This window comes from Gigantopelta aegis, unplaced genomic scaffold, assembly GCF_016097555.1.
Source record: "Gigantopelta aegis isolate Gae_Host unplaced genomic scaffold, Gae_host_genome ctg4987_pilon_pilon:::debris, whole genome shotgun sequence".
In the NCBI taxonomy this organism is placed as follows: Eukaryota; Metazoa; Mollusca; class Gastropoda; order Neomphalida; family Peltospiridae; genus Gigantopelta; species Gigantopelta aegis.
In genome coordinates, this window is record NW_024534154.1 from 9,107 (window position 1) to 36,954 (window position 27,848).

Here is a 27,848-nt window from a genome sequence, read left to right on the forward strand (position 1 = left end):
CAGATCCGGAACCTATTTCAACACAAATACTGGGTCTAGTAACACAATATTATTTCGAACAACATCCAAAGTAATTCATACCCTCTCTTCCTTAGCAGGTCCAGATCCTGTTCCAAGGCGTCTAGAAATAGGAATGAGTCTTCAGCAGGTTCATATATCTCTTGGTAATCATCAGAACGCAAATGAGAAACATTTGGAGTAGGAAACTGTATAGCCATTTCTGTAATCTTCAACCACGTGGTTAACTTACTCGTATTCTTCATCCACGTGGTACGTTTCACAAAATGGCAGTGGGCCAAGACCCTCTTTTGCTAGGAGTTTATGATGGTGTCTGCCCTCACGTCCACTCTTTCTCCATTTGAAAACAAGATAGGTGGTTTGCCAGTAAGATTCTCTTGTAAACACTTAATATTAACTAATAATGTTAGGATTTTTTTCCAACTATTGTATTATCCAGACCTCCATTATGTCCTATGTGTCACAAGACATGGTCCTGTTATTACAAGCATATGTCCCTTAGAAGGTTCAATATATCATCGATTACTCCATATTTTCTGTTGCCCTCAGCCAGTTTGTTACAACAATGATAGGTTAGTTCATTTGTTTAATATAATGTATATCTGCCATCAGTTGGCTAGTGCTGCGCTCTCAACAAAGAGAGCAGCCATCAGTAAAAAATCTCATTGGAACCAGATTTCAAAACAAGTAATTTTAAAATAGAAGATTGGTGTGATGATGCTAATGACTGGGGAAGGTAGAAATATTACATCAAATATTTTATATGAATTTTTTGCCACAGTGGTTCTCAAACATCAAAAATTGACCCATCCTCTTCCACAATCACCATGGTAACAGATACTCTGGATCAATTAAAGTTAAAAGAACCAGAGCAATCTACTGCTAGTTATATGGGACGTCATTATCCATCGTTCTATATCAATGTACAAATTGCTAATGATAACAATAAAAGATGATATTTTAATGACAAGAGCTAAGGAATTAACGAGCCAATATTATCAGGGGCAAAATGAAGGAAGGATAGTTAGTGATAATGGAGAAGGATACGAAAAAGCAACAGCAAAAACACGGTGACCATTTTTTTCTAAAATTTAAGAAGGAGTTGTCCAAATGTCCTCACCAACTCATTAGGTTTGTAATTAAGGATCATGTATTATATTATTAATTAACATTAGGTATCAAAGAGGAGGTGATCCATTACTGATCACTGCTAATAACTTGCCTTCACTATTTTATTGTAAGCAATGTGGAAGTGTATGTCAATTTGAACTACAATTAATGCCTCAAATTATATTCTTGTTGCAAGAAAATCTGAAATGTATTAGTGATCAGACCCTCTCTCCAGTTGAATTTGGTACTATATTAATATATACATGTCAACAAAGTTGTTGGCAAGGACAAACACAATTTATTGAAGAATTTTTTTTATTTCAACCAGATACTGATCAACAGATCATTAGATGAAATCAATTAATTATTATTGTATTATATTTTATTGGTAACCATAGTGATGATAATTGATGATGAAAAGGAGGATAGGGTTGTGGGAAATTGGGAGGAGCATAATATGGAGGATGAGAGTATGGCAAGTAAGAAGAACATGTTGTGTTGTGTGAGTGTTGAATGTTACTGTATGGATTGTTTATGGGATGACTATAATATTGAGATACTGTAGGAATTAATGTCATATTAGATCTGACAATAGGATTTACAGGAACAGTTGGTTTTGAGTGAGTCTGTTTATTCATAGAGTAAGCATGAGACTTGTTGGTGCTAGTCTGAGTCTGTTGTTTACTGGAGCCAGCTTGAGACTTCCCAGTACTGGTTTGAGTCTGTGGTTTATTGGAGTCAGCTTCATACTTATTGGTACTAGTCTGAGTCCATCGTTTACTGGAGTCAGTGTGAAATTTATTGGTACTAGATTGGTCCTGAAATTTAGTCTGAATCTGTGATTTATTGGAGTCAGCATGAGACCGAGATATAATCTTATCTGAACTTGTCTCGGTCTCACTAACTGCTGTTTTTGTTGTTAGTGTAGATTGTGGCTTGGCATGAGTCAAATTCTTAACAGTTTGGGAAGTAGTCTTCTTTGATGTAGTTTGAGAACCAGTCTTCTTTGTTGTATTATCAGTATCTATAGACCCATTAATAGAAGATGTACTCTTTTTGTCAAGTATTTTCTCCTTCTAGTTCATCTTTTGATTTGTGACAAACTTTGGCAGTGACAGTAGGTGTGGTTACACTAGATTTGGGTAGGGGGACAGTGATAGTGGATATATTAGTGCTAGATGTGACAGTGATGGTGACACTAGTGGGATTTTGGATGACTGCAGTAGCGGTAGTTATCAGACACCCATTCAGGTTTTGACTTTGTGAGTGATCAGTTGATGTGTTGACAGGTTTTGTTGATCAGTGCCACACTTTTTAATTGGAGGTATGGTTTTACTGGCTAGAGTATTATCTGGTATCAGTAAAGGTCTCACAGTTTCAATTTTCCTTTTAGGCTCAGGTGGGTTTAAGATGATGACATAACTTCTTATCATGGTCTAATTTCTATAAGACAATACCATTAACAAAAGAAAATAAATTAATAAAGTTACTTTTTTAAACTGTTGTATAACATGTCTCTTTATTTCATGAGGTGTAAGTGGACCATAAGCAGACCCTGTATCTCTCTTAAAAATACCTACCAATATATTAATAGTATATATTAATACTATATATATAATGTACATATTAATACTATATATATAATGTACATATTAATACTATATATATATAATGTATTATAACTAACTTCATGAAATTCAGTCTCATATAGTTGGTAAGGGTCACTAGGAGCTATTCGTATTTCAAGTATGTAACGAATAGGTGTGGTTTCTTTGTGTTGTAACAGTGGCAGAACTGGTGTGAAAGTGATTCTAATAAAGTGAACAAGAAATTATTTTTAAAAATAAAGGGTATGTTATGTACCTGTAATTAGAAGGGGAAACAAAGGGATGAAATCTCTTAATTGTATCATCAATAATGAGTCTTATATTGTCCTCCTCCTTACGGGAAATTATCTCACCATAAACTTTACCTAAAGTGTGTTTGATGGTAACCATGGCAATTGTCACATGACATACCATTTGATCTACAACCAAAGCACAGGATACCACCTGATCCATTCAGAAAGGAGCAATGTACCGACAAATGATCTGTGAAAATTAAAATAAATTAATAACTTTTAGTGAGAATGATAAAGTTACTTTTTTTGGCTTCTTCAATGTCTTCTGGAATAGTACGAAATAGACTGTGCCATTGATCATCACAATATCCAATATTGTCATATTCTCTTAGTGTTCTAAAAAACAGGGTCACGTGACTATCATATGAGGGCATGTAAACATACTTTGTTTCAAACTGTGGTTGCTTTGATTTTTTGTTCTATAAAATAAATGAATTATAAATGTTAAATATTTCTACTTTGTCTTTACCTGTTTCTCGACATTTTCTTCCTCTCTCTTCCTCTTACTGACAAGTGGCATCGTAAAAACACTTGCAAAGTTTAATTTTAAGTTCCCTCAGACCTCCACTCTTCTGCGCATGCTCAAAAGTACCCACGTGGTGGCTATGCCAGAAACTAGACTTCCAGAGGATACAAAGAGTCCTTTTTTGTTCTTGAAGAAAGAGGAAAAACCAGAAAAGCCACCTTTAGTAAGAACACTAAATATAACTATTATCATCGTCTATTACAAGTTATCATTAGATGGCCTACGTCAGGATAAACGACAATGGAACGAGATACGTCCATTGTCCATACAGAATGGAGTGGTACATAATACTACAGGTTCTGCTTACATGAATTGGGAGCTACAAAGATCCTCTGCTCTGTAGTAGGGCCTAGAGAGGTAGCTCGTAGGGAGGAGTTTAGTATGAAGGTGTGGTCCCATACTAATAATGGTTGTATGTAATCATTATTGTTAGGGTCAGATTTTGTGTCAATTAAAAATATGCTCCATTTCTCATGCAAGTTACGAAAACCAGTTCAACAGGTTTGAGAAACATGTAAAATTACATTTTAATAATTTTGTGTATAGGAAGAAAAACAATTGTCATTAATTATAGGAGAAGCTATGATGTCTGCTGTCAAATTAGTTAGTTGTCATGACAACTTGATTTAAATTTGTAGTAATCTTTAGGAGACCTTCCCTAAATTACAAATTGAAGTGAACATATTAGTATTAGAAAACGGAGGGAGTATTCTAACTGGAGCTGTCTTGTGTGTGTCCGTTGCCTTGGCAACCAGTGGCATTGAAATGAGAGATATACCAATAGCCTGCACTCTGGTAAGTGGCTTTCCCATAAGGGGTAGCCCCTTGTAATATCTTTTCTAGTCTTATAGTGGGCAAACATTCCTATGTGACCCCTCACTTGATGAGGAATATAATCCTTCAGAAACTACTTACATGACAAAATCAACTTTGTTATCTGGACATCAAACTATTATATATCTACCATCTTTTAGAGAGATTTGTGGTGTATGTCAAGTTGGCCACTTAGAACTAGATATATCTCCATCATTAATGGAGGTGTGTGTTGAAGGTTGTTTAAGACTACATGATCATTTGAGAAAATTTTTACACAATATTGATTCTGAATAAATATAATACAAGATTAATAGAAAGATAATGTTGACCTTTGTGCTAGATGATGATAATATTGACCTTTGTACTATTACATAGAATACAGCTCCTCCAATTCAGCATGATAATTTTCCATTGTGGGTGTGGTCAGACTATTGCACATCAGTTTTCTGTTAATATTAGTATTACAACTAAAATATGATGATTTTAATTTCTGACCTGACACAATTGCTGTTTACGAGAAGTTATTTCAAATTCAAATGCTTTTTTTCTTGCTACATGAATCACTAAAAATAATAATAATAATAATAAAATAATTGATCTTCAAATAATTACCTCAAGAGGTACACCAGCTAAGTTTGCTGCATTAAATCCATAACTTTTAGGACATGCTCCATCAATAAATTTATAAAGAAACGTTATACTCTCTTCTCCCTCATTCTCTTCTTCACTTTCCACCATACAAGCCTACAAACAAACTACACGTTTCCATAGCAACAAACATGACATATACCATATGTCCTAATTGAATACGAGGGTTGTCTTTTAATTCATCCACTAGGGTGTGGTAGTGGGTGGAGAATAAAGTACGACATTTTCTATCTACTATACTCCTGATGACAGCTGAAGCAATAGCTGTACCATCGTAAGTAGCTGTTCCACGACCTTGAAAGGAAATGATAACGTCATATTATATATTGGGCAACTTACCTAACTCATCTAGTAAAACTAATGAGTTGATTGTGCTATGTTGTAATATGACACTTGTCTCACTGACTTCAACATAGAAAGTACTCTCTCCTATCGTTAAAAATGAAATGATTTAATTAATGAGAAAGACATACCCTTTCATGATACGGTCTGAAGCTCCTAATCTTGTAAATATTCTATCAACTGGTGTAAGCTTACATGATTCTGCTGGTACAAAACAGCCCTAATAATGATATATGCATCCATTATATCACCATGTGTCCATTATTTGTTAGATGTTGTGTATTTATTGCATAAAATGTGTCCATTTTATAGATATATGTCCATTCATACCATTTGTGCTAATATTACTATAAGACCAGTTTGTCTCAATAGTGTTGATTTTCCCCCCATATTGGGTCCAGTCACTACTAAGCATGACTTGCCAGACTAAAAAGAGGGATCAAAAAACATTTAATAAATCAACAGGTTGTTCAGACCCCTTCTGAATCAATGATGACATCATTGGGAACAAATTCATCTCCAGTGAATGTCTGAACAACGCAGGGATGTCTTCCTCCATAGATTTCAAGAAATGGGTTCTTCTCCCGTTACTATAATAGGACGACATGTGTTACCTGCACTGAATGTTGCCATAGCAACTAATACATCTAATATCGACAGACAACGGACGCAGAGTCCCACAATGAAAAACTAGAACAAGATTACAAAAGTAGCAAGTGTTACTATGGCAACCTACTCCTCTCCAAATGAATAAAAAATTGTTCTCATTGTATCACGTAAAGCACTGTCTCTTTTCTCTTCAGCTGCTACCAACTCAGACAACATTTCCTCAATCTCCCTCGTCCAGTAGCGACGAAATCCTTTCTTCTGAGACTTGAGTTCGTAAGAATCTGGTACCTCTAAAGACTCTGGTACTTCCAGTTGAAAAACGATTACGACCAGTACCCCAATATGATATATTCTAAATGACTTCATTAATATTAGCACTATTCAATTATCTAGTTACTTTACAATGAAGTCGTTTTTTCTGTTGCTTTATGTAATCATCTAAATTTTGGTCGATCTGTTCTATATTTTGTAATGCAGTATCATAATCATTATTGACTCCATTACGAGGAATAATGGCTCCATCACTACGAGCTTTCTGATGATCAAATGATGTATCAAAAAAGTGAAGTTTATCCTTTAAATCAGGAAATAGTCCTAATAGAAATAAAACAATACAACAATAATACAACATTAATACAACAGTAATACAACAATAATACAACAATAATACAACAATATTACAACAATAATACAACAATAATACAACAATATTACAACAATAATACAACAATAATACAACAATAATACAACAATAATACAACATTAATACAACAATATACAACAATAATACAACATTAATAAACAATAATACACATTAATACAACAATAATACAACATTAATACAACAATAATACAACAATAATACAACATTAATACAACAATAATACAACATTAATACAACAATAATACAACATTAATACAACAATAATACAACAATAATACAACAATATTACAACAATAATACAACAATAATACAACAATAATACAACAATATACAACAATAATAAAACAATATTACAACAAGATGTATAGTACCTTTGTCTGCAGTTGGAGTGACTATCTGTTTCAAGAGATGAGAGGATAATCTTGTTAGATAAGGAGAGAATACATCAATGATACGAGTAGAGTTTTTAAATCCTTCAAGCATGTTCAAAAAGTCATTTATCTTTTCTTACTGCAAATAATTCACAATAATTCATTTACAAAGTAATTAATTAATTAATTAACTAACTTGTACAATATCTCTTCATAAAATATAGCTCTATTGTCTGGATGTGTCTCACTTCTGACCTTTGACCCCAACGAATAAACTCTATGACATAAACATCAAGTTATTTGACCATCCATCCATTTTAAGCATCACTCCATCCATCTGTCCATTGATCTACTATTTACCTTCTCAACATTCTCTCCAAGTCAGGAATTGTTTGCAAAACTCCTTTCACTTCAAACATTAGAGAAGAGTTTATGTACAAGATCAGTCACAGCATCTAATCTATCATTAATAGCAGATGGATTACACAGAGGAGCTGAGAGCATTGTTTCAACAGACGTCTACCAAAAGCAGTACAACAATGATAAAGACGCTCCATTAATGTCCCAGCCATACGACCACTATTATCGATTACATCAAGATTAGCCAATGTGATATCATCCAATACCTATAAAATAATATATTTATATATCAGATACAACTAGAGAGATAGGTACCATTTTTCTATTGGTAAAATCACTAGTGATAGATACATTGAGTTGTGACATGGAGGAGCAATCATGTGATGTGTTCATTTCATCAACTGGTATAAATTCCTAATTACAATTAAAAGTCATAATATATTTTATTAATTGTATTGTACCTCAAATTGACGTAGTATATCAGTATCAATAAGACTACGTTTTAATGTCCATATACAAGCTCCTAATGCACTAAGAGCTAACTCATATGTTCATTAGGACTCAGTCCTAAACCATCCTCTGGAATGGGAATGGACCTTGCAATATATGCATTACAAACTGTACCTTGAGAGATCATCTTTTGTAAAACATCAGGTAATTGTTTCTATTACAACAAAAATTAAAAATAACACAACAAACAAAGACTAACCTCATCTTTGTTCCCTTCAAAAAATACTCATCTTCTTGTAAAACATTTAATGTTTTCTTTCCATCCCAGAACTCTGAACCTATCAATGTTCAATACACAATATATCAGGTAATATCAGAATACCTGGTATTAATATATCTCTGATTGAAATTGAGATAACCTGATTAATCAAATGCTGACATTTGTGGGACACATTGCCTCGTTCTAAAAGGACCTATAAAGGGTGTGGTCCTATGATGTCAATATGATGTAATATACTTGAGAGGGAGGATAATGAGCTAGTAATGTCCTCAATCTTGAACAATGGCGATCATCTTTAAACTGTCCCAACTAATGAAGAGTGTTATCTATTGTATATTTTAAATAATACTAACATGAAATGTTCCAATACAAGTATCAATGAAACAAACCCCAACTCATGCTCACTCTGAGAACAGGAACCAGGCTACAGAGAAGGATGGGATTGAGGATATAGACTTCATTGTAACAAACCTTTTCTTTTATAGCTAGTAGATAAGCAGATTCAGTTGTTGGTTCTTCTCCTTGAAAGAAACCATCGTTCTAGTACCTGGTATCCATATAATAAATCATAACATTATTTTTAACTCTTTAATACTATTATATTCCACATACCTTTTACTTATTAAAGCACACAATTCACGTCTCACAACTTTATCAACACGTACTGGACTCGTACTCACTATAGATATATACCAACTTACTATATCATCTAATTGTTATGGACTTACTTTTATGCATTCTTTGTTCCATCATTTGTGGTGTCTCTGTCTGCTCTACTCGAGCTACCCTATAACAAACTATTATATAATAACTCACAATTAAATTACTTGTAGCCTTTTTGGACGAGGTTTTGAGAATAACGCCCAAAAGAATGCTCTGGAAATCCTGCGTGTGCAAATTGTCCTTTCATAAATAGAAGGTTTAGCTCTTTGACTCCAATAACAGCATCCATGTGAGATAAAGTTCATAGAATTGCCAACCTGAAATAATATTGTAATGGTTGTTAGTTCCTTAGGAACCCTCAAACCCAATTTCCTATATCCAAATCCATCATAAGTCTCAACCTATACTCTCATGCTAATACTGAAGAGTACAAACCTTAAAGAAGAGGACAGTGTCATAATTATCACTTTTAATATCCCACCATTGTCTCATGGCTGGTGTCACCTTCTTAATAAAGGTTGATGGAACCTAGAGTCATTACTTAAATAATAAGCTTATGAATATTTAATTAGGAATCTTACATGAAGGGTCCTTGATTGAAATCAGGATCGTTAATTTTATTGCCATTTTTGTCCCTATAATTATTCAATTTAATGAAGCAAGAAACTCTATAGTACTAACCTCCTGTTCTCATCTTTCAAAAATCTAATGTATCATGTAAAAAGTTACCAATTCTATCCAGTCTCCTAATGCCTTCAGATAAAACAGACTATATACAATAAATAGTTTGTAATAAAATGGACTACCTACTGGTGAACTAAATGTAGGTGTGGCAGAACCAGTTTCCAGCTGGTGTCCTGGGTGTTTTAGGAGTCTTTGGAAGTGAACTTTTGCTTAGATTTCTAAGGACAAATAGACATATTAATTATGTTGACATGTAAAATATACTTTTTTAGCTGGAGTAATATCTAACTCTTCTCATCTAATAAGCTTTATCTTCTCCATCTTCTTCAGATTGTTCTTCTGTCCTTTTGGGTTGGTATTCTTCATCATCTACAAAATATTACAAGTCATATCTACTTGATAAGAAACAATATAGTCTTACCATCTGAATCAAACACTCTCTTTTTTCTCTTCTTTGTTTTTGCTCTTTCATTAACAGTCATTGATGCTTTTCGTTTGGGTCTACCAGATAGTTCTATATATCACATGAATATCACATGACTTGAGTTATATTTAACATATGTACCTTAAATCGACCTATTTCTCCTTCGCTGTCATCGTCATCTATGAGAGGTTGAGAGCGTTTCCTAACAACTCTGGGTGTGGTTTGCATTGGCTCTTCATTCTCTTGTTCTTGAGAGTTGCTTTGTTTCGAAGTATCAATTAGTCTAGACACTGGTAACGGTTATGTTTATTAGAAGGAGGTCTTGTCAATAGCTTGAACTGGTTTAAAGTAAGAAAATAAGTTCCTTTCTGTTCGACTCATTTTTAGCCAGCCCTAACAACCTAATGTTCCGCCACTACTGTATCATTTCCGGGTTTTCCACGTGGTTCATAAATATGCGCATGCGCAGATGATTTCTTTGTTGTGTACATGTGGGCTGGGAGGATAAGTGGAAGACAATCTTTAGACAGAATGGAGAAACTAGTAACAATGTTACCAAGTAGTTTGACTCAAATGGCTCCATTTCGTTTTTCACAAGAGAAAAAGGAGACATTCCTCAAACTGTCATTTTATCCATGGCAGCAATATTGTGTATGTGAATTGTAATGATGTATTGAAATGTTGTCATCTTTACATTATTGCAGCTTTTTCCACAAGACTTTTTGCTGTATTACGTTTTGAAAGTGTCATTCACGAATTTGATCCGTAAGTCCCAAACCTTCATATGTTCTCAATATTAATGTTATATTGTTTGCAGATATTTTAATTTTAGAACAACACGATTTTTAACAGAAGAAGGATTCTACCAATTTCATAACTGTTTTGATGATAGAGCTTGGTATCCACTTGGCAGGATTATTGGCGGCACCATTTATCCAGGTAGAAAACCTATGACCACACCTTCTTATTAATTACTGCATCTTTTCTAGGGCTAATGATCACATCAGCATTTATTTATCATGTACTACATGCAATTAATATTACAATAGAAATCAGGAATGTTTGTGTATTTTTGGCTCCTCTGTTCTCTTCTTTGACTGTACTTGTAACATATCATCTCACCAAAGAACTTAAAGTATGGTCACGAAATATTTTTTTATACTAGTATCTTATGTAGGATACTGGTTCGGGGACTCATAGCAGCTATCATGATAGCTATCGTACCTGGATATATATCTCGTTCTGTTGCTGGTTCCTATGATAACGAGGGTATTATTGCCATCTTTGTATGCTGCTAACATACTTGATGTGGATAAAAATCTGTTTAAAACTGGATCACTCTTTTTGGTCAACAATATGTTCCTTGGCATATTTTTACATGGTCAGCATATAAAATTATATTTATTGTTTAAATTGTGTGTCTTTCTCTCATTGTTAAAGGTATCATCTTGGGGTGGTTATGTCTTCCTTATTAATCTAATACCACTCCATGTATTAGCTCTGATGATTACAGGGAGGTTTCTCACATCGAGTGTATGTGCCTATACTACTGTTAGTAACAGTGTTATTATATACAACTAACTACTTTCTTTTTAGGTTTATTGTTTAGGAACTATCTTGTCTATGCAAATCTCCTTTGTTGGATTCCAACCAGTACAATCTATGAACACATGGCATAAGTTAGTAGTTTGTAAAGGTTAAATAATGCACCTATTAAGCCGGCTGTTGTTAACCACACCTCCTAACAACAGGTGTTGCTCATGGTGCATATAGTAATACCCCTTAGTCCGGCTAATGATCTACTTAAATGATCTATTAATAGTCCTGGTAAAAGTGGTACATGTTATTTAGTTAATTAATTACAGGGATCTCCTTACTAGTAATGTTTTTCTTTTTATAGGCGTTTGGTACATTTGGTTTGTGTCAGATTCATGCTTTTGTTAATTATTTGAGGAGCAAATTAACTGATAAACAATTCAACTTGCTCTTTAAAACGCTGGCAATTATTGTAAGCATTTCTGCTATACAGTGGGCGTAGCTTTGACAGCACTGGGCAGTATCCTTACCGATGTTTTTACATGAACATAATTAGTTTTTAATTATATCCTTAACAGGAATCTTCTTATAGAAATTTCCCCTTGGACTGGAAGATTTTATTCTTTACTGGACCCTCATATGCAAAGAACAATATACCTATTATTGCCTCTGTTTCTGAACATCAACCACCACTGGTCCTCATTTTATTTTGATCTACATCTCTTAGTGTTCATGTTTCCAGTAATATTTTCTTTGTCTTTGTAATTAGAAGATTTATGGCACACCATAGTGGGGTTGTATTTTTGTTTTTCAAAACTGACGGATTCTAAAATCTTCATTATTTTATATGGTGTCACCAGTATCTACTTTGCTGTAAGTTCAATATAATTAATTAATTAAGGTTATCCTCTTTTTGTATCTAGGGTGTCATGTACGTCTTATGCTAGTATTAGCTCCAGTGGTGTGTATTTTTGTCTGGTATAGCTGTCTCTGGAATACTGAGTATTTATATGAAGGTGTGTTATATGACTCCCTATATTTTAAGCTCTCACTTTGTTTTGTTATAATCTCGAGATATTTGATAGTAAAGTTGAAGAAGCGAAACGCATTGATTCTACCTATCCATTGAAGAATGAGGTTACGTTCAATTTTTTCGCTTATGATTATATACCAACGATTGCCAGTGTTGTAATACTTATAATGAATTGATTCCTTCTTACTTATACCTCCCTTGTACCTGGGTAAGTCAGACTGTACAACTATAGTGTATGCTGATTAGTTCGTAAAGGGTTAAATAATGCACCTATTAAGCCGGCTTGTTGTTAAACCACACCTACTAACAACAGGTATTGCTCATGGTGCATATAGTAATTACCCCTTAGTCCAGCTACTGATCTACTTAATATGATCTATTGATAGTCCTGGTAAAAGTGGTACATGTTATTAGTTAATTAATTATAGGGATCTCCTCAATATAAATATATCTGATAAGTGACATCTGCAATATCACTTGTAGGTCACATCTGAGGCATATTCTTCTCCATCTATTGTGTTGGCTGCTAATCAAATGACGGCTCTCGAATTATTTTTTGATGATTTTCGAGAAGCCTACTATTGGTTACGTCAGAACACTCCAGAAGATTCAAAGGTTTTTCTGCTATAACCTTTGTGGTCTATTTATAGTATCATGGTGATGTCATGGTGGATTATGGTTACCAGATAACTGCAATGGCAAACAGAACAATATTAGTTGATAACAATACTTGGAACACACTCATATATCTCGTGTTGGACAAGTAATCACATGACAATCAGTAGTGTGTCATGTGACCTATTATGTAGGCAATGTCATCACCAGAAGACAGAGCTTATGAGATTATGCGAGAACTTGATGTGAGTTATGTATTAGTGATATTTGGAGGACTTACAGGTTATGCATCCGATGGTGAGTATCTTTTATTTTAACTCTCAGTGAACATAATTTATTTAGATATTATAGTTTTTATGGATGGTTCGTATTGGTGGTAGTACTGAGAAAGGAAGACATATCAAAGAAGAAGATTACTTCCATCTAAAGGAGAATTTAGAGTTGATCGCGAAGGTTCTCCTGTTTTATTAATTGTCTCATGTACAAGATGTGTATTATCGATTTGGAGCATTCTATACTGAACAAGGTGGGTTGTGGAATATGTGAGTGACTTTTAAAGTGGGGTTTTGTTTAGGAAAACCTAGAAAAAAAAGGAATATGATAGAGTTAGGAATGCGGATATTGGTAACCAAAGTTATGTGAATTTTCTATTGGTTTACAGTTCTTGACAATATATTTGCTGTAGGACTTTGAGCTAGAAGTGTTAGAAGAAGCATACACAACTGAACATTGGATAGTCCTGTATTTATAAAGTGAAGGATCTTGAAAATAGAGAGAGTTTAATACTTATGAAGTAACTGTTATAGTTAACGGAGTATTAATCTTTGTACAAATTTCGAATGTTTCCTTTTATTCCCGTTTTTGTAAAAATTGCCAATGTAAATGCGCATGCGCACATTCTTAGTCACGTTAGCGAGGCCAACACCTGTAGAGACTCACATTTGCTACAAGAGACCAATGGCCTCAACACCTGTGCCTAAAATGGAAGAAGGGTATTTGAACTAAGTAGTCTTGTAATTTAAATTCTGTTAAATCCACTCAGGAAGATTTTTGTCGGCGGTCTTCACGCTGAAACTACAAAAGAGAGTTTAAGTGCATATTTCGGTCAATTTGGAGAAAGTTTCCGACTCAACTATCATGATTGCATCCAACGACCAATAGATCAAGAGGTTTGTTTTTGTCCACATTTAAAGATCCAGCTATTGTCCATATTTCTTGTGCACCAACTGTAGAACATCGTATTGATGGCAAAAAAGGTAAACAATCAACCTTTTAATTATAATTTCATATCACTTTAACTTTTTATGTTGATCCCAAACCTGCTATGAGAAGGTAAAAGATACTCTTATAATATCATTAAAGTTAATTTAATAACATATTAGGGAGCTGAGGGCTAAAGTACAAGAGTTATACAAATACTAAAGTATTTGTTGGTGGTATATCTCAAGGAACCACTGAAGACATAATTGCTGGACATTTTCACATATGGCAATGTAGGTATAATGGACTTGTTATCAAAAATGTTTTAATTTTGTATCTTTAGGTAATAAATATCGATTTAAAATACGACAAAACTACCAACAGAATGAGAGGTTTGTTATTATATATACATGCTGGATTTATTCACATTAAACAAACTTACTGTAATATGACCATCCAATCTTCTCCTTTCCCACATATGATATACACTATATGTACCGTACTCGTAATGGAACTACTGTACATGTTTACTGTACATGTAATCTACATCGGCTGGTACTTGTACATGGGATAAAGGTTTTGGTTTTTGTTGGATTTTTGACAACAACTGAAGCAGCAGAACTAGCAGCCAAGCAAAGGTTTCAGGACCTCAATGGAAAATCGGTTTGTATTCTTCATGCCACGTGTTATGTAAGTGGGGTTCTGTACAGTTTATTATCTTTTCGCTTTTTAACAAACGTTTTATTCCAATTTTTGTATATTATAAGATTGAGTCAAACTGCTGCAGGCTAGAGATTAGAAGACACAGACCTTATGGAGCAATGTACACTCAGCAACTTGCAGCACAGAGCTATTCGTTGTAAGCTATTTAATTATATAAAGGCCTCCGGCCCTATCCCTGGTAGCATAATTATAATATGTTATCAGGTCATAGTTTTGGCCTAAAATATACTTGGCTGGCTTGTCTTCTCTAGTTATTCATTTAATAACTTAACTAGAACCTCATTATACCAGCTACATTGGTTATTATAATAATTTCAAAGGCTAGGTATTATCATTGTCTTCTCTAGCCTATTCAAGACACAAAGAATTTGGTGCTGGTGCTTTCATATGCAGATATGGGTCATCATATCAACAATATCAGGATATAGTAAGCCAGTCATTTACATAGTAATAGTTTTTGCCTAAAGTGTTTCTTGCCGTCATCCTCATTCATTAAGTTGGTTGTGGTTTATGTCGGGTGAGGGTCAAACTTGGCATACAGTAAATCTAGCTCTCAATAATATGATATTAGGTGTTAAAACATCATTTGAGAACTATAGACAGCACTCACAATGATATAATTATGTGGATTTTAATGATTTCCATTTGTGTTTTTTCTTGTTAAGATTATGGCGCTAGTACAGTGGTTATAATCAAGTGGATATGGTGCTGCCAGTTATGCTCCTCCTCAGGACTATACTTATGGGGCTGGCACAATTATGGTCAACAAGACTTCAATTATCCACGTAATTATGGAAGTACATAACATTGGTTTGTTTTTAAAAGTTTTCTGATGACATTTCTCTCTTTTTAATACTAGATCAACAACAAATGGGGGGGGGTTATCCCTCAAGCACCCAAAACTCAGTTTTAATCAAGTAGAACTGCATATGGGTCTAGCAGTGAAAGCTAGGAGGTATTGTTTGGTTCTAATCTTTGTGTGCTATTTAACATTAGGTCACCCTGGATATAGGCGGTTATGACCCAAGTGTTGGCCGCTGCCTTTAGCTAATTCTGAACAACCAACGCCTGTTTGGTGGATATGGACAGAAATTCACAACGCACAACGTGGTGGGGCATTTGGTTATGGTCGTTAATGGTGATCTCCCTCTCTTTATTAGACTTAATGACATTCATTTCCTTCTTTGCTTCCTTTGTAATAATTATTTCCCAAAAAAGATTTGTATGTGTCCAAGTGAGCATGCGCAGATGGAGGGGCGTGGTTATATGCATGATGTATTAGTACTTCCGTACGGTTTATAGATACTTCTAAATAGCTAGATAAATCTATTTACATCTTTACTATAGGTAGCTTTAAGTTATCTTTAGGTTAAGTAAGATAGCCATTGTGTCTTCTTCCCTTCATCTCTTTCTTTTTACTTTTTTTGCGAGAAAAAACCATCCCACCTACACCTTACTATGGAGCTAGATTCCGCCATTGAACCTGGGTGAGTTTCCCATTGAATTTATAAGAATAGTATATGACGAACGTATGTAACTTATAGAAAAATCTTGTTGGTGACTGAGCTGGGACACCAAAGAAGAAGGTTTCAAACAGTATTTTAAGAGGTACGGCGAGATTACTGACGCCAAAATCATGGAAGATCAGGCCACCAAGAAACCACGTGGATTCGTTTTATCACTTTCAAAGATCCTGCCAGTGTACAAGCTGTATTAGCTGAACCCAATCACATCACTTGACAATAAAAAGGTGAGCTAATAATAGTTATACAGATATATTATATATTTATTATAATGTTTCTATAGGTTGATCCTAAGCAGGCTACATTAAAGTACAGTATGTCAATTGTTAATAGCCAACCCATTACTAGTAACACTTTAGCCGTCAGCTCTTTCAAACACAAAAAGTGTTTATTGGTGGACTGCCACTTTATGTAAAAGATGATGACTTATTGCAGCGATTCTCACAGTTTGGGGCAGTAAGATATCACTTATATCTTTATAAATATTTATACTGGTAATTTTATTAGGTAACGTCAGTATATATCAAATGGGATAAAGACGTGATAAAACAGAGGTGGGTATTAATTTGTACTGTTTTTTAGCCATTAAATCTTACAAAAGGGTTTTGGATTCATTGACTTTGACACAGAAGAGAGTGCTGCTAAGGCTTGTCATGCTAGATATATCCCATCAGAACAAACACAGTGAACATTTCTAAGCAAATTACACAATAATCTTATTTTATATGGGACAGGTAGAAATCAAGAAGCTGAACCAAGAGGAAAAAGTCGTGGCATGGTTTCCTATGTTGATCCTGGACCCCTGTATGCACCTCAATCTGGTAATTAACAGGGTTACCCTCTATATTGTTTATATCAGTGTTGTTCATTAGGTTACTCTGCAGCTTATGGCTAGTATGGGTAGAGGATATAGCAGCAACGCTAGTACATCAGGAACTTATGGAACACCTTACGGCTTTTATAATACTCTGCTGGATATGGTAAGCATTCGTGTTAGTATTAACTCCACCCACTCTATTAGGTTATGGTGCTACTGCTTATAATCAACCACCTAGTGCACAATATCAATACAACTACATCAGATTACAATGCTTATAGTCGTAGGTTATAGTGGGTAAGTGAATTCTAAATATTAACCCTCTATGATCATATCTAGGTCAGCAAACAATGACAAGCTATCCTCAAGATGGACTGGTTATGCTCATGCACGAACTGGTATGGTAGTGGACTGAAACGACCTTATGGATCTGGTGGAGGTGTGTTTGTTGTTTTGACATGCAAGCGGGGACAGCCCCACAATTTGTATTAGTATTATTATATCATTTCTATAGCTGCTGGTTTTAATTATGATCACACTGGATATAATTATAGTGATCAGATGGGCGGCGCTGCATACACAGGAGGAAGAAACACAATAACTCAACAGAGGACCGATTTCCTTATGGTAGAAATTAAGATCACAGATTAACTCAGCCATCTTCATTTTTCTCTTGACACAACACTGCTTTTCACATGAAGGAGGAGGAGGGTTTGGTTATAATCTCTGCATTTTCATTTGCATTTTTTAAAAATGATATTAACACAAGTCTCGTAGATAATAATAAAAACTAAACATAATTTATAGAATAAATAATTATAAGAGTAGTGGGTGTGTAAACCACACCCATTACCTACTGCTATCCGCGACTGAATTTAAGGGTAACCCAAAAAGACGTGCCTTTGTAAATTCATAGGTAACAAAAGCCACACCCATACTTGGAGCAACTTTTAAAAGATTAGGAACATTCCCTTATAGAATCCTTTGAGTCCTTCAATCCTATACATTGTGACAACAGCGTTAGGTGTAGATGTGTATGAAATCTGTCTCCCATGTTTCCTTTCATTTGCATAGTTTTTTTCGTCTGATAACATCAAGAGGATAAGTTACGGAGAAAGCGTTAAAATATTTAGTAAACAAACTTACTAGATTGGGCTGTGGCATCTCCAGATATAGCACCACATAACAATTTGTGAGAACTGGTAATTCCTCATCTAACATCATTTGATCACGAGTGTCATTATCATTTAAAACACGAGTCATACATAACCTACATACAAAAGTGTTATCCGCGTCATATTAAAATGACAATACCTTTTTAAAGTTTCATACACAGCAAAATTCAAACCAACATAAAGGGCTATACCCTGTATAACAATGTATTGATGATAATATATCATACTAATTGAATATACCATTATAGTTGGAACAAGACCCTTGTATAACATCCACCGCTTTTAAATCCACCTTCTTCTTTTAAAATAACACGAAAAGCATGACGAATATTCCTTTTTATAATCAGATATAGTCACTATGCATTCATTAATAATATACTCCACTTGTATTTTTTGTCAAACACCTTCACCTGAGCCGAGAGGCGTGTCCTCACCAGATCAGAGGATAGGTAGCAGTAACTGAAGTTATACCAGTCTAAAACCGCCAGCACAGTCCCTTTTACCTGGAGTTTGTTGTCGAGGGTCAGTTGGAATTTTAAATAGCTATAAATTAATTAAATACCAATCATTGGTACACAGGTGGTTTTTTAATATTGAACATTCCTATATAAGTCGAACTACTCTTCTTGAATTCTTCATATGACTGCAAATTGTACAAGCAACGTATGGTACTATACGAACAACATTGGTACCATTGCCCTTAAAGTAACCTCTAAATCCTTCCTCACGCCAAATCTTAATTAATGAAGAACAATCCCTTGGAATTTTCTATGTTCTTTCACTGATTCTGTCTGTATCTGAAATAGACATTACTAGAAGATCACTATCTCAATATATGAGGCCTACTTGATAAATATCTTCATTCGTTCAAGGGAGAGACACATGTTCGTGATACAGCACCAGCTACACCTCCGGCAATTAAGTGTTTGGTTGATTTAATGTGAGTTTGTCCCAGAGAGTAGAAGATCATCAATAACTCTAGGCTGTTGAGGATGAAATGGCCACTAAAAAATCAAAACAGTAGAATAATTTGAAAACTGAAATCTACTTACTACTTCAATTCCTCTCACAGACAATTATGTAACACGAGATAACCATGATTACTACTGACTGAAGACAGCTGAAATGTGGAGGTGTGGCTGTTGTTTTTTTGAGGGGTGTTAGTTAGTTCACATTTGCACGGAAGGATACGGAGTTCACAACCGGGAATAACCACAGTGCTTTGTTGTGTACCCGTAAGGAGTAATGTGTCTCTACTATTTTTTAGTCATTAATGTTAACTTAGTAATGTAATTACAGGGCAACTCTACAGTTATGTAATACTTTGAAATTACTGTTAGATTATTTATATTATTTTTTTAATTATTATCTGTTATAGATAGATAATGGCTGAACAACGGGACTCAATGCTATTGCTGATAGATTGGAGAAGGCTGTTGCTCAACTGGAGAGTTCAAATACTCGTGGAGGAGGAGGAGGAGGTGGTGGCAATGGTAAAACTTATGTATGTTTAATTCCAATTAATGCTCACCTTTAATTATTATAGAAAGACAGAAATTGTTGAAGCTTTTGAAAGTCAAGTACATTATATAATAAAGTCTGTCCATTTTATCTATTGATCCAGTTTTGCAGATTTGAATGGTAAAATAAAAAAATATTTTGAATTATCTGATAAAACGGGAAAGAAATAGTCCAAAAAGAACATGTAAGTCCATGTTTTTATTGTCCAATATGGGCATATATATTCAAACAATGTAAAACATTATACATGTAACTGTATATTCAAGTACATGTACATTGTTATCATTTTTAGGCCAAAAATAGTAAGTCTTGCTTTCAAGCTGAGAAGAATTCTTTAGTTCTTGTTTCTAGACATCGTACTCCAAAGCGGTAAGAATATTGTGGATAATCTCTTTAAGTCAATTACTTCCTCTTTATCAGGATGTATTACAAAGTTTGTTGAAACCTGTTTTCCAGTAAAGTTGATGAAGTTATTGTAAGTAACATTACAGTGTCCCTCTTGTATCAACTGTTACATTTTATAGACCCTTTGTGAAAAGCGTCGTGGAAGTAAAGTGTTTAATCATTTGATGACAGTTAAAGAAGCAATTGGATGTATTGTGGTTGGATTACTGTGGTAAGCCACACCACTCTTAGTTGCTTAGACTCCACCCATTTAATTTGCAGTCCCCTAAAACAAGCACCTATGTTAACGGAGTGCCATGATCAGGGTCTTTTCTATGGCAACAGAGTTATTAAAGAGTTCAAAGCACAAGATGAGTATGTTTGACAAACCACAAACCCACTAATTAATCTATGTATTATTAGTGAACATGTTGGAATGGTTAGAGCTTACATGGGAGCGTACTTGAGTTACAAGAATATGTCAAGACTTACCATGTTAACTGGTCTACAGTGGAACCCTTATGTAAGTTAAAACTATTAATAACATGTTATTCACTTCTATTACTAGGGTACTGAGGCCAGTCCTGGTGGAGCCACTGGCGGTGGTGGTGGTGCTCCCTGCTCCACCACCTCTCCTCCTCCCATGGATCTAAGTGATAAGCCAGAAACTGCCCCACCCAAAGGAGTAGACCAGGCCTCACATACAGCTCTTTTTGCTTCTATTAACAAAGGAGACAAGCTCACAGCAGCAGTAAGTGTTATCTATCCATTTCTATTGTATTGGTTGTTAGTCGGTTGTCAGTTTAAAAAAGTCACCCAATGATATGAAGACTCATAAAAATCTGAACTACGTACATCTTCAGTTGTTCCGTCATCAGATGTTAAACCAAAAACAACTTCGTCTCCAAATTTGAGAGGCGCAGTTGCTACAAAGAAACCCCAAAGTGTGCCCTAGAAGCAACAAATGGGTTGTGGTAAGTTATTAGTTATTCCTTAATGCTGTCATATTTGACCACCAAACTATATTGCTGCTATTTTTAACGTGCTATAAATAGCTATATCGTATATGACCATATATTGGTAGTAAAAGGAATGTCAACTATCCAGCTCTTTTGTGTTAGTTTAAATGTGTGTGTTTTGTGGTGTAATTACTCCCAATGTAGTGACAACTAGACCTATTGAGTAGAGCATTATAGGTTACATTATTGTATTAGATGAATCTATTTTTATTACATAAACAATTAATTTCTGATATAAGTTATTTTTATGGACTAAATAATTACATTAAAAATTTTTTTTTGTAGACTTGATCAGCAAACATCAAATTAAATCAAATCTACTCTAATCATTTTATGACAAATTCCTATATAAGAGACTGTTCTATAATGTGTTTATATTCTAGGAATATCAAGAAGAGAATCCATCATTAGAGATAACTCCTAAAATCCTAAAAAACATCTTACATTTACAAATGTACAAAGACAACAGTCAAGGTGAACGGGAAACTCACATCCTAATTATAGGTGAGTGTGAAGGTTAAATATATTACATCCTATCATTACATGTATCCTCGTTGTTTTCTCTACCGCAAACATTGGTATTCACATGTTTACTTGTAGATCTTGTAAGAGGGTAGGACTTGGGTTTGATCAAAACAATTTCTTGTGTTGACGCTGTGAACAGTCAAAGTATTCAAATTCAAGTAAGATCCTTTCTCTTTCTTATATCCAATGTGTCCTTACCTTCTATTAGTCCTTGATAAATGGTCCCACTATAATTTTTCTATTGATAAAAAAAAAACACTGATGGATGTCCAAGTTTATTTGAGTAAAAATTCCTGAATTGTGAAATCGTTTCAGACCTAAATCTTCTGAAATGAACATTCTTGTCCCCAACAGGTCAAGATGGAGATTTTGTAAGTTATTCATATGTCATCTATGATATGGTCATATTTGATGACTGCTTTAATGATACATTACAATTCTCACTGTTCATCTCTGGTACATTGATCACCTCATGTACCAAAGTTGTAATAGTAAAGGGAATACATTATCAGATACAAAGGCATCTAAACTATAGTAATTAATAGTCACAACATTGCACAAACTGTTGATGAAACAGTTCATTTGATAATCAACTAATATTGAAAGCACTGATACTGCCTCCCCCTCGATATACCACTATGTTGGTAACTGTTTGTGATACTTGCTCTTATTAAAGCTCACATGTTGACCTCCTCAAGTTCAAACTATTCACTATCATCTTTACTACTACTCATAGTAGGAACTGCATTGCGAGCTAATTGGTTGTGTGTGATGGATTAATTGCTAATACAAAAATACAAATAGTCAATGTAATTTACTAATGTCAGGGAAGTTACCATGATTCATATTGTCTATTATGCAAGTATTGTTTGTTTTACTTTGGTTATTTTTTCGGTTTTATTCAGAATGAGTTTGCCTTGCCTGAGCAATACAAGTCAGTTTGGGATGGCAAGAAGTTTGTGACTGAGTGTACTGATATCAACTCTTAAATTTGGAGGGGTCTTTTTATAACAAACAGCTGCTATTGACTCATACTAGTAGTATTATTGGGTGTATAGTAGAAGCTAAAATTTGTAGTGTCATTTAAATTTTGTATCAAGATTCACTTTTTTGTACATAGTTGTAGTTGTAAAGTATAATTGTCACTTTTTACATGACAGTGTGTCTCTTTTTTTTCAATTACTAGTTGATAGAATTTTATCTTAAACCAAACACTAGAGTTAGTCTAATACCATAGCCTGAAGTACCTGGCTGTTTCACTTACTGGATACATTTGTTACAAGCTGTCAGTTAGTACACTGTAGCTGTACTACTAGTCTCAGAGTCTCTGTTGTATATTATATTACTCCTACTTACAACCTTATACTCACAGGAATGTCTATCTTTGGTATGTGCTACTACCGTCAGTTGTTATAAACTATATAGTTATGATGCCTGTTTCAATAGGATAAAACTATTATCAAATACCAAGTGTTATTAGTAAACCAAGTAATATAACACTTGACTCAAGTGTTTTTTGTTTGAACACATGGGGCCTTTGGTCCACACTGCTTGTATTGTTCATATAAAGTCACATTGTATAATGTCTCTAGCATCTTGTCTGCTTGTGTGGTTAGTGTATGTGGTTACTCTCACTCTTATCACTTGACCTTATGGCCAGTCCCTTATAATTAAAACTAGACATTCCATTCCTAGTGATAATGCAGATCTTTGAGCTCTACTGTTTTAAATTTCATTAATCTTTCCTTTCGATGTTTACTATTTCTATTCTCATCAATAATTATATACAAGGACATAGAGTGGTTTGTTATAGTTTATTCAGGTGGGTAGGAAATGTTGATTTAAGTCGATTTGAATTGATTTTAAGTTGTTTCTTTGTTTAGAAGAGTGAAAAAATGATATAAATCTAAGTGATTTGAAGTCTTGAGATAAATACAGAAGATAATATATAATTATTATGATGACTACCAAATTAAGTCATGTATAAACAATAATAAATGTGCGTAATTTCATTTATAAAAAAATGTGACAATGTTGCCACTATTGAGTTCAATAGGTGAACAATATAAATAGATAAAACTTTTGTAATAGATACCTGCTTTATAAGTGTGGTGTGTGTTCAATACACACACACACATATTTTAGTTGGTGCATGTTGCTTTGTCAGGCTCAAAGGCCATTCAATAGAAAAGACTGAAGTTAACACTGTAGTGTTAATCAGAAGACAAGCTCCTTTTGAATGAGTTATATATCAACTTCTTGTTGTGTGTGGCTGAGTAAAAGAAGAAAAAGAGAAGGAGAGAAAGCTACATTATTTTAAGTTATATTGTTAGTCTCATATTATCTAAATGTTCTCTGATTGTAAGTCGAATACGAAGGCTCTTTAATGAGCTTAGTTAGCAGCATTGAAAGGTACAAACTGAGGCATCAGTTGATGGTTATGAGCCCTGTTGGAGGAGGGATATAGCCAAATGGAGGAGGACTCCGTTAAAGAATGGCGGGTAGAACATTGGGTTTAGTAGTGTGGTGGTGGACTAAAAGGTGGTCCATCAGTTGGGAAAAAATGAGGTGTGGAGGAGAAGGGAGAAAGAAACCAGGAGCCATCTGCAGTGCATGTGGTGGTGACCTAGAGAGGAATTGACACAATGACCATTCACATGAGTGTAGCTGTGAACCAAGCCTTATAATAAGTGGTGTGTGTGTGTCAATACTGAAATCAAACAAACAGTTTGATATTTTCAGTTTTGCAAGGTCAATGCTAAACTTTGTATTCTCAATGTATGTGGTTTGTTAGTTTCAAATGGGCTCACTGTGTGGGTAGTGAGAATAGGGTATTCGGGGGGGGGGGGGGGGGGGGGGGGGGGGGGGGGGGTGGGGGGGGGGGGGGGGGGAGATTCGGGGGGGGGGGGGGGGGGGGGGGGGGGGGGGGGGGGGGGGGGGGGGGGGGGGGGGGGGGGGGGGGGGGGGGGGGGGGGGGGGGGGGGGGGGGGGGGGGGGGGGGGGGGGGGGGGGGGTGGGGGGGGGGGGGGGGGGGGGGGGGGGGGGGGGGGGGGGGGGGGGGGGGGTGGGGGGGGGGGGGGGGGGGTGTGGGGGGGGGGGGGGGGGGGGGGGGGGGGGGGGGGGGGGGGGGGGGGGGGGGGGGGGGGGGGCTGGGGGGGGGGGGGGGGGGGGGGGGGGGGGGGGGGGGGGGGGGGGGGGGGGGGGGGGGGGGGGGGGGGGGGGGGGGGGGGGGGGGGGGGGGGGGGGGTGGGGGGGGGGGGGGGGGGGGGGGGGGGGGGGGGGGGGGGGGGGGGGGGGGGGGGGGGGGGGGGGGGGGGGGGGGGGGGGGGGGGGGGGGGGGGGGGGGGGGGGGGGGGGGGGGGGGGGGGGGGGGGGGGGGGGGGGGGGGGGGGGGGGGGGGGGGGGGGGGGGGGGGGGGGGGGGGGGGGGGGGGGGGGGGGGGGGGGGGGGGGGGTGGGGGGGGTGGGGGGGGGGTGGGGGGGTGGGGGGGGGGGGGGGGGGGGGGGGGGGGGGGGGGGGGGGGGGGGGGGGGGGGGGGGGGGGGGGGGGGCTTCTCCCAAGAGGAGAAAAAATATCCCCAAGAGGGCTTGCTGCAAAATAAAGTAATTGGATTTGCTATTGTATCACAATATACGTACTTGGTTGACTATGACCACCTTTGGCTTTTGAGCTCCAAGATAAGCTAAATTGACATTTGCTTTTCTGCCATCAATGATTGGGTTAGGATTAGCACATGCTCTTTCAGCTCCTTCTTTGTCTTTCATTGTTACCTTTGGAACAAGAATTTTTGCAACAGTTAATATTGAATATTGTATTTCTACTTACAAATCCGTAACCTTTCGATTTTGTAGTGAGTCGATCGTGAATGACAACAGCTTCTTCGATTTCTCCAAACTGTATGAAGTAAGCATGGAGAGTTTCGTCTGTAGTGTGGTAAGGTAGTCCTCCAACGAATAGTTTCGTAAAAGTGTTGTCTTTCTGCAACAAAATCGGTCCTTCCGCCATCTTTTTCTTTCTCTGAGACTCGCAGTATTACTGTTCTAATCGCAGTGAGCCTCGCTAAACTAAAAGCAGCAAAACTCCCAACTAGCCTGCAGTCTTCTCTTCCTTAGTTGTTGTCGTTCATAAATACCACAGCCAAGGGGCCGTGCTTGTATCGACCGACAGGGTGGAGTTAAAAATAGGATTACGTGGGTGAGCTCCGCGTATATATCGACGTCCGTTTCGTATTTTATGGTTATAGCAATAAGAAAAGAGACTGCAGCCACACGTATACAAGAACAAGTGAAGCCAATTGTTAATTAAAATAGACAGACCGAGATCAGTATCAAAGAAAAAGGAGCTAATTTTTTTCAGAACTACTTTCACACTTCGATCTATGATGGCGTCCAGACTATCTCGTACCATCATTCTAAAAGAGGGATTCCTCTTCAAGAAAGGAGGCATAATGAAAAGCTGTCGAGAAGGTACTTTGTTCTCTCTCCTCAATCTTTGTGCTATTTCAGAAGTGAATCTCACGACAGATTGGAACCACTGGGGAAAATATTCTTAAGTGATATAGTAAGCATTTCTATACAGAGGGATCTGAGAAAAAGATAAAAGCATTCGTTTTGTATTGCACACCAAGAAGAGAGCAGTCTTGTTACAAGGAGCAAACACTGAGGACCGAGATAGATGGGTTCAAATGATTAAACGGTCATTGGAGACAGACAAAGAAGCAGAGAGAAAAGACCCTTTTCGTAAATCACTACGAATTCTTACTCCAGGTACATGATATATATATCTACTTATAGTACAATTTTATTTGCTCCCAATCAATGTTCATTAATAGCCAAATTGTATTGTGCATTGTTGTCTTAACCTTTTACTTCAAAAGTTCATATATATTTTGTATCCTGTCATATGTACCTGTGGATAGTGTATGACGGATATGTGTACTCGGGTCCTGTTGAACCTGCATCCACTAAGTCTTAATATGGCCTCTATATCTACTCATGTAACAAATATGGTCTTAATATCATTGTTTCTAAAAACTCACAACAGATTTGGTTAAGAATCCATCCAAACCACAACAACTGAAATTAACAGCAAATTTGTTGTGTATCTAGTAAACATCCATCCACCTATGTTTAATGGGTGTTAGTATTGGACTTACCTTATACATTAAACTTTGCTTCCATACTAGGTGCTAAATTTTTGATTATTAGAAGGTGTCGTTTACTGTAACAATATTATTAACACAAATATGATATCAATGTTGAATTTCCATTCACACAGGTATTAAACGTGTTACACTAGTTAAAGATCCAAATAAAGGATTGGATGTACCATAAAGAGTACAGCTGGACATATTTTCGTTCACAGGATCGTAGAAGATGGACCAATAGCTGAAACTGGCACTCTAAGACCGGGATGTTAGAAAAACAAAATAAGATAAAACATGTCTGTCTTATTTTGATAACTAGCATGACCAATTAATAATTGTGTTTATGAAATAGAAACCATTTTAAGTCTCCATTGATATCAACTAGACTTTTGGTTTGGATGGATTTCCTTTGCACTGTAAATAACTTCCTCCATTATTATATTTAATGAGATGAGGAATGTCTGTCGTCTCTACCAACAATAGGTATGAGGTCATTATTACATCATACAAAGATGGTCTGATAATATCAAATGAATGAAGTACAATAGAATTTGATTATTGATGACCCTGATTCCTTATGTGTCATTTGGTGTTTGAGGATATGATATAACTTATCATGACAAGACTAAAGTAATGAGTGTATAGTTTGAGGGGAGATGAGATAGTGGTCAGTTATATTCACCAAATTTAGCATTGATAGTTTTGACTCTCTGTTAAGTACATGACATAGATAAGGTGAAAACTTTTATTAATGTAATACTGTTTA

The 27,848-nt window shown here is 36.2% G+C and overlaps 1 protein-coding gene and 1 pseudogene across 1 annotated transcript; one reads left to right on the forward strand and one right to left on the reverse strand.

The window, feature by feature from the left end:
• Nucleotides 1-4,970: 4,970 nt before the first annotated feature.
• LOC121366197 (DNA mismatch repair protein Msh6-like) lies at nucleotides 4,971-9,451 on the reverse strand. Its single transcript, XM_041490738.1, is given in 19 exon segments — nucleotides 4,971-5,114; nucleotides 5,161-5,312; nucleotides 5,358-5,442; nucleotides 5,488-5,580; nucleotides 5,691-5,786; nucleotides 5,837-5,948; nucleotides 5,950-6,028; nucleotides 6,031-6,050; nucleotides 6,097-6,287; nucleotides 6,289-6,321; nucleotides 6,367-6,563; nucleotides 7,005-7,054; nucleotides 7,201-7,281; nucleotides 7,365-7,444; nucleotides 7,446-7,507; nucleotides 7,510-7,630; nucleotides 7,680-7,778; nucleotides 7,826-7,902; nucleotides 9,439-9,451. Coding segments are annotated over 19 exon segments (1,785 nt in total).
• Nucleotides 9,452-10,435: 984 nt separating this feature from the next.
• On the forward strand, nucleotides 10,436-22,925 carry LOC121366198 (annotated as a pseudogene).
• Nucleotides 22,926-27,848: the final 4,923 nt, after the last annotated feature.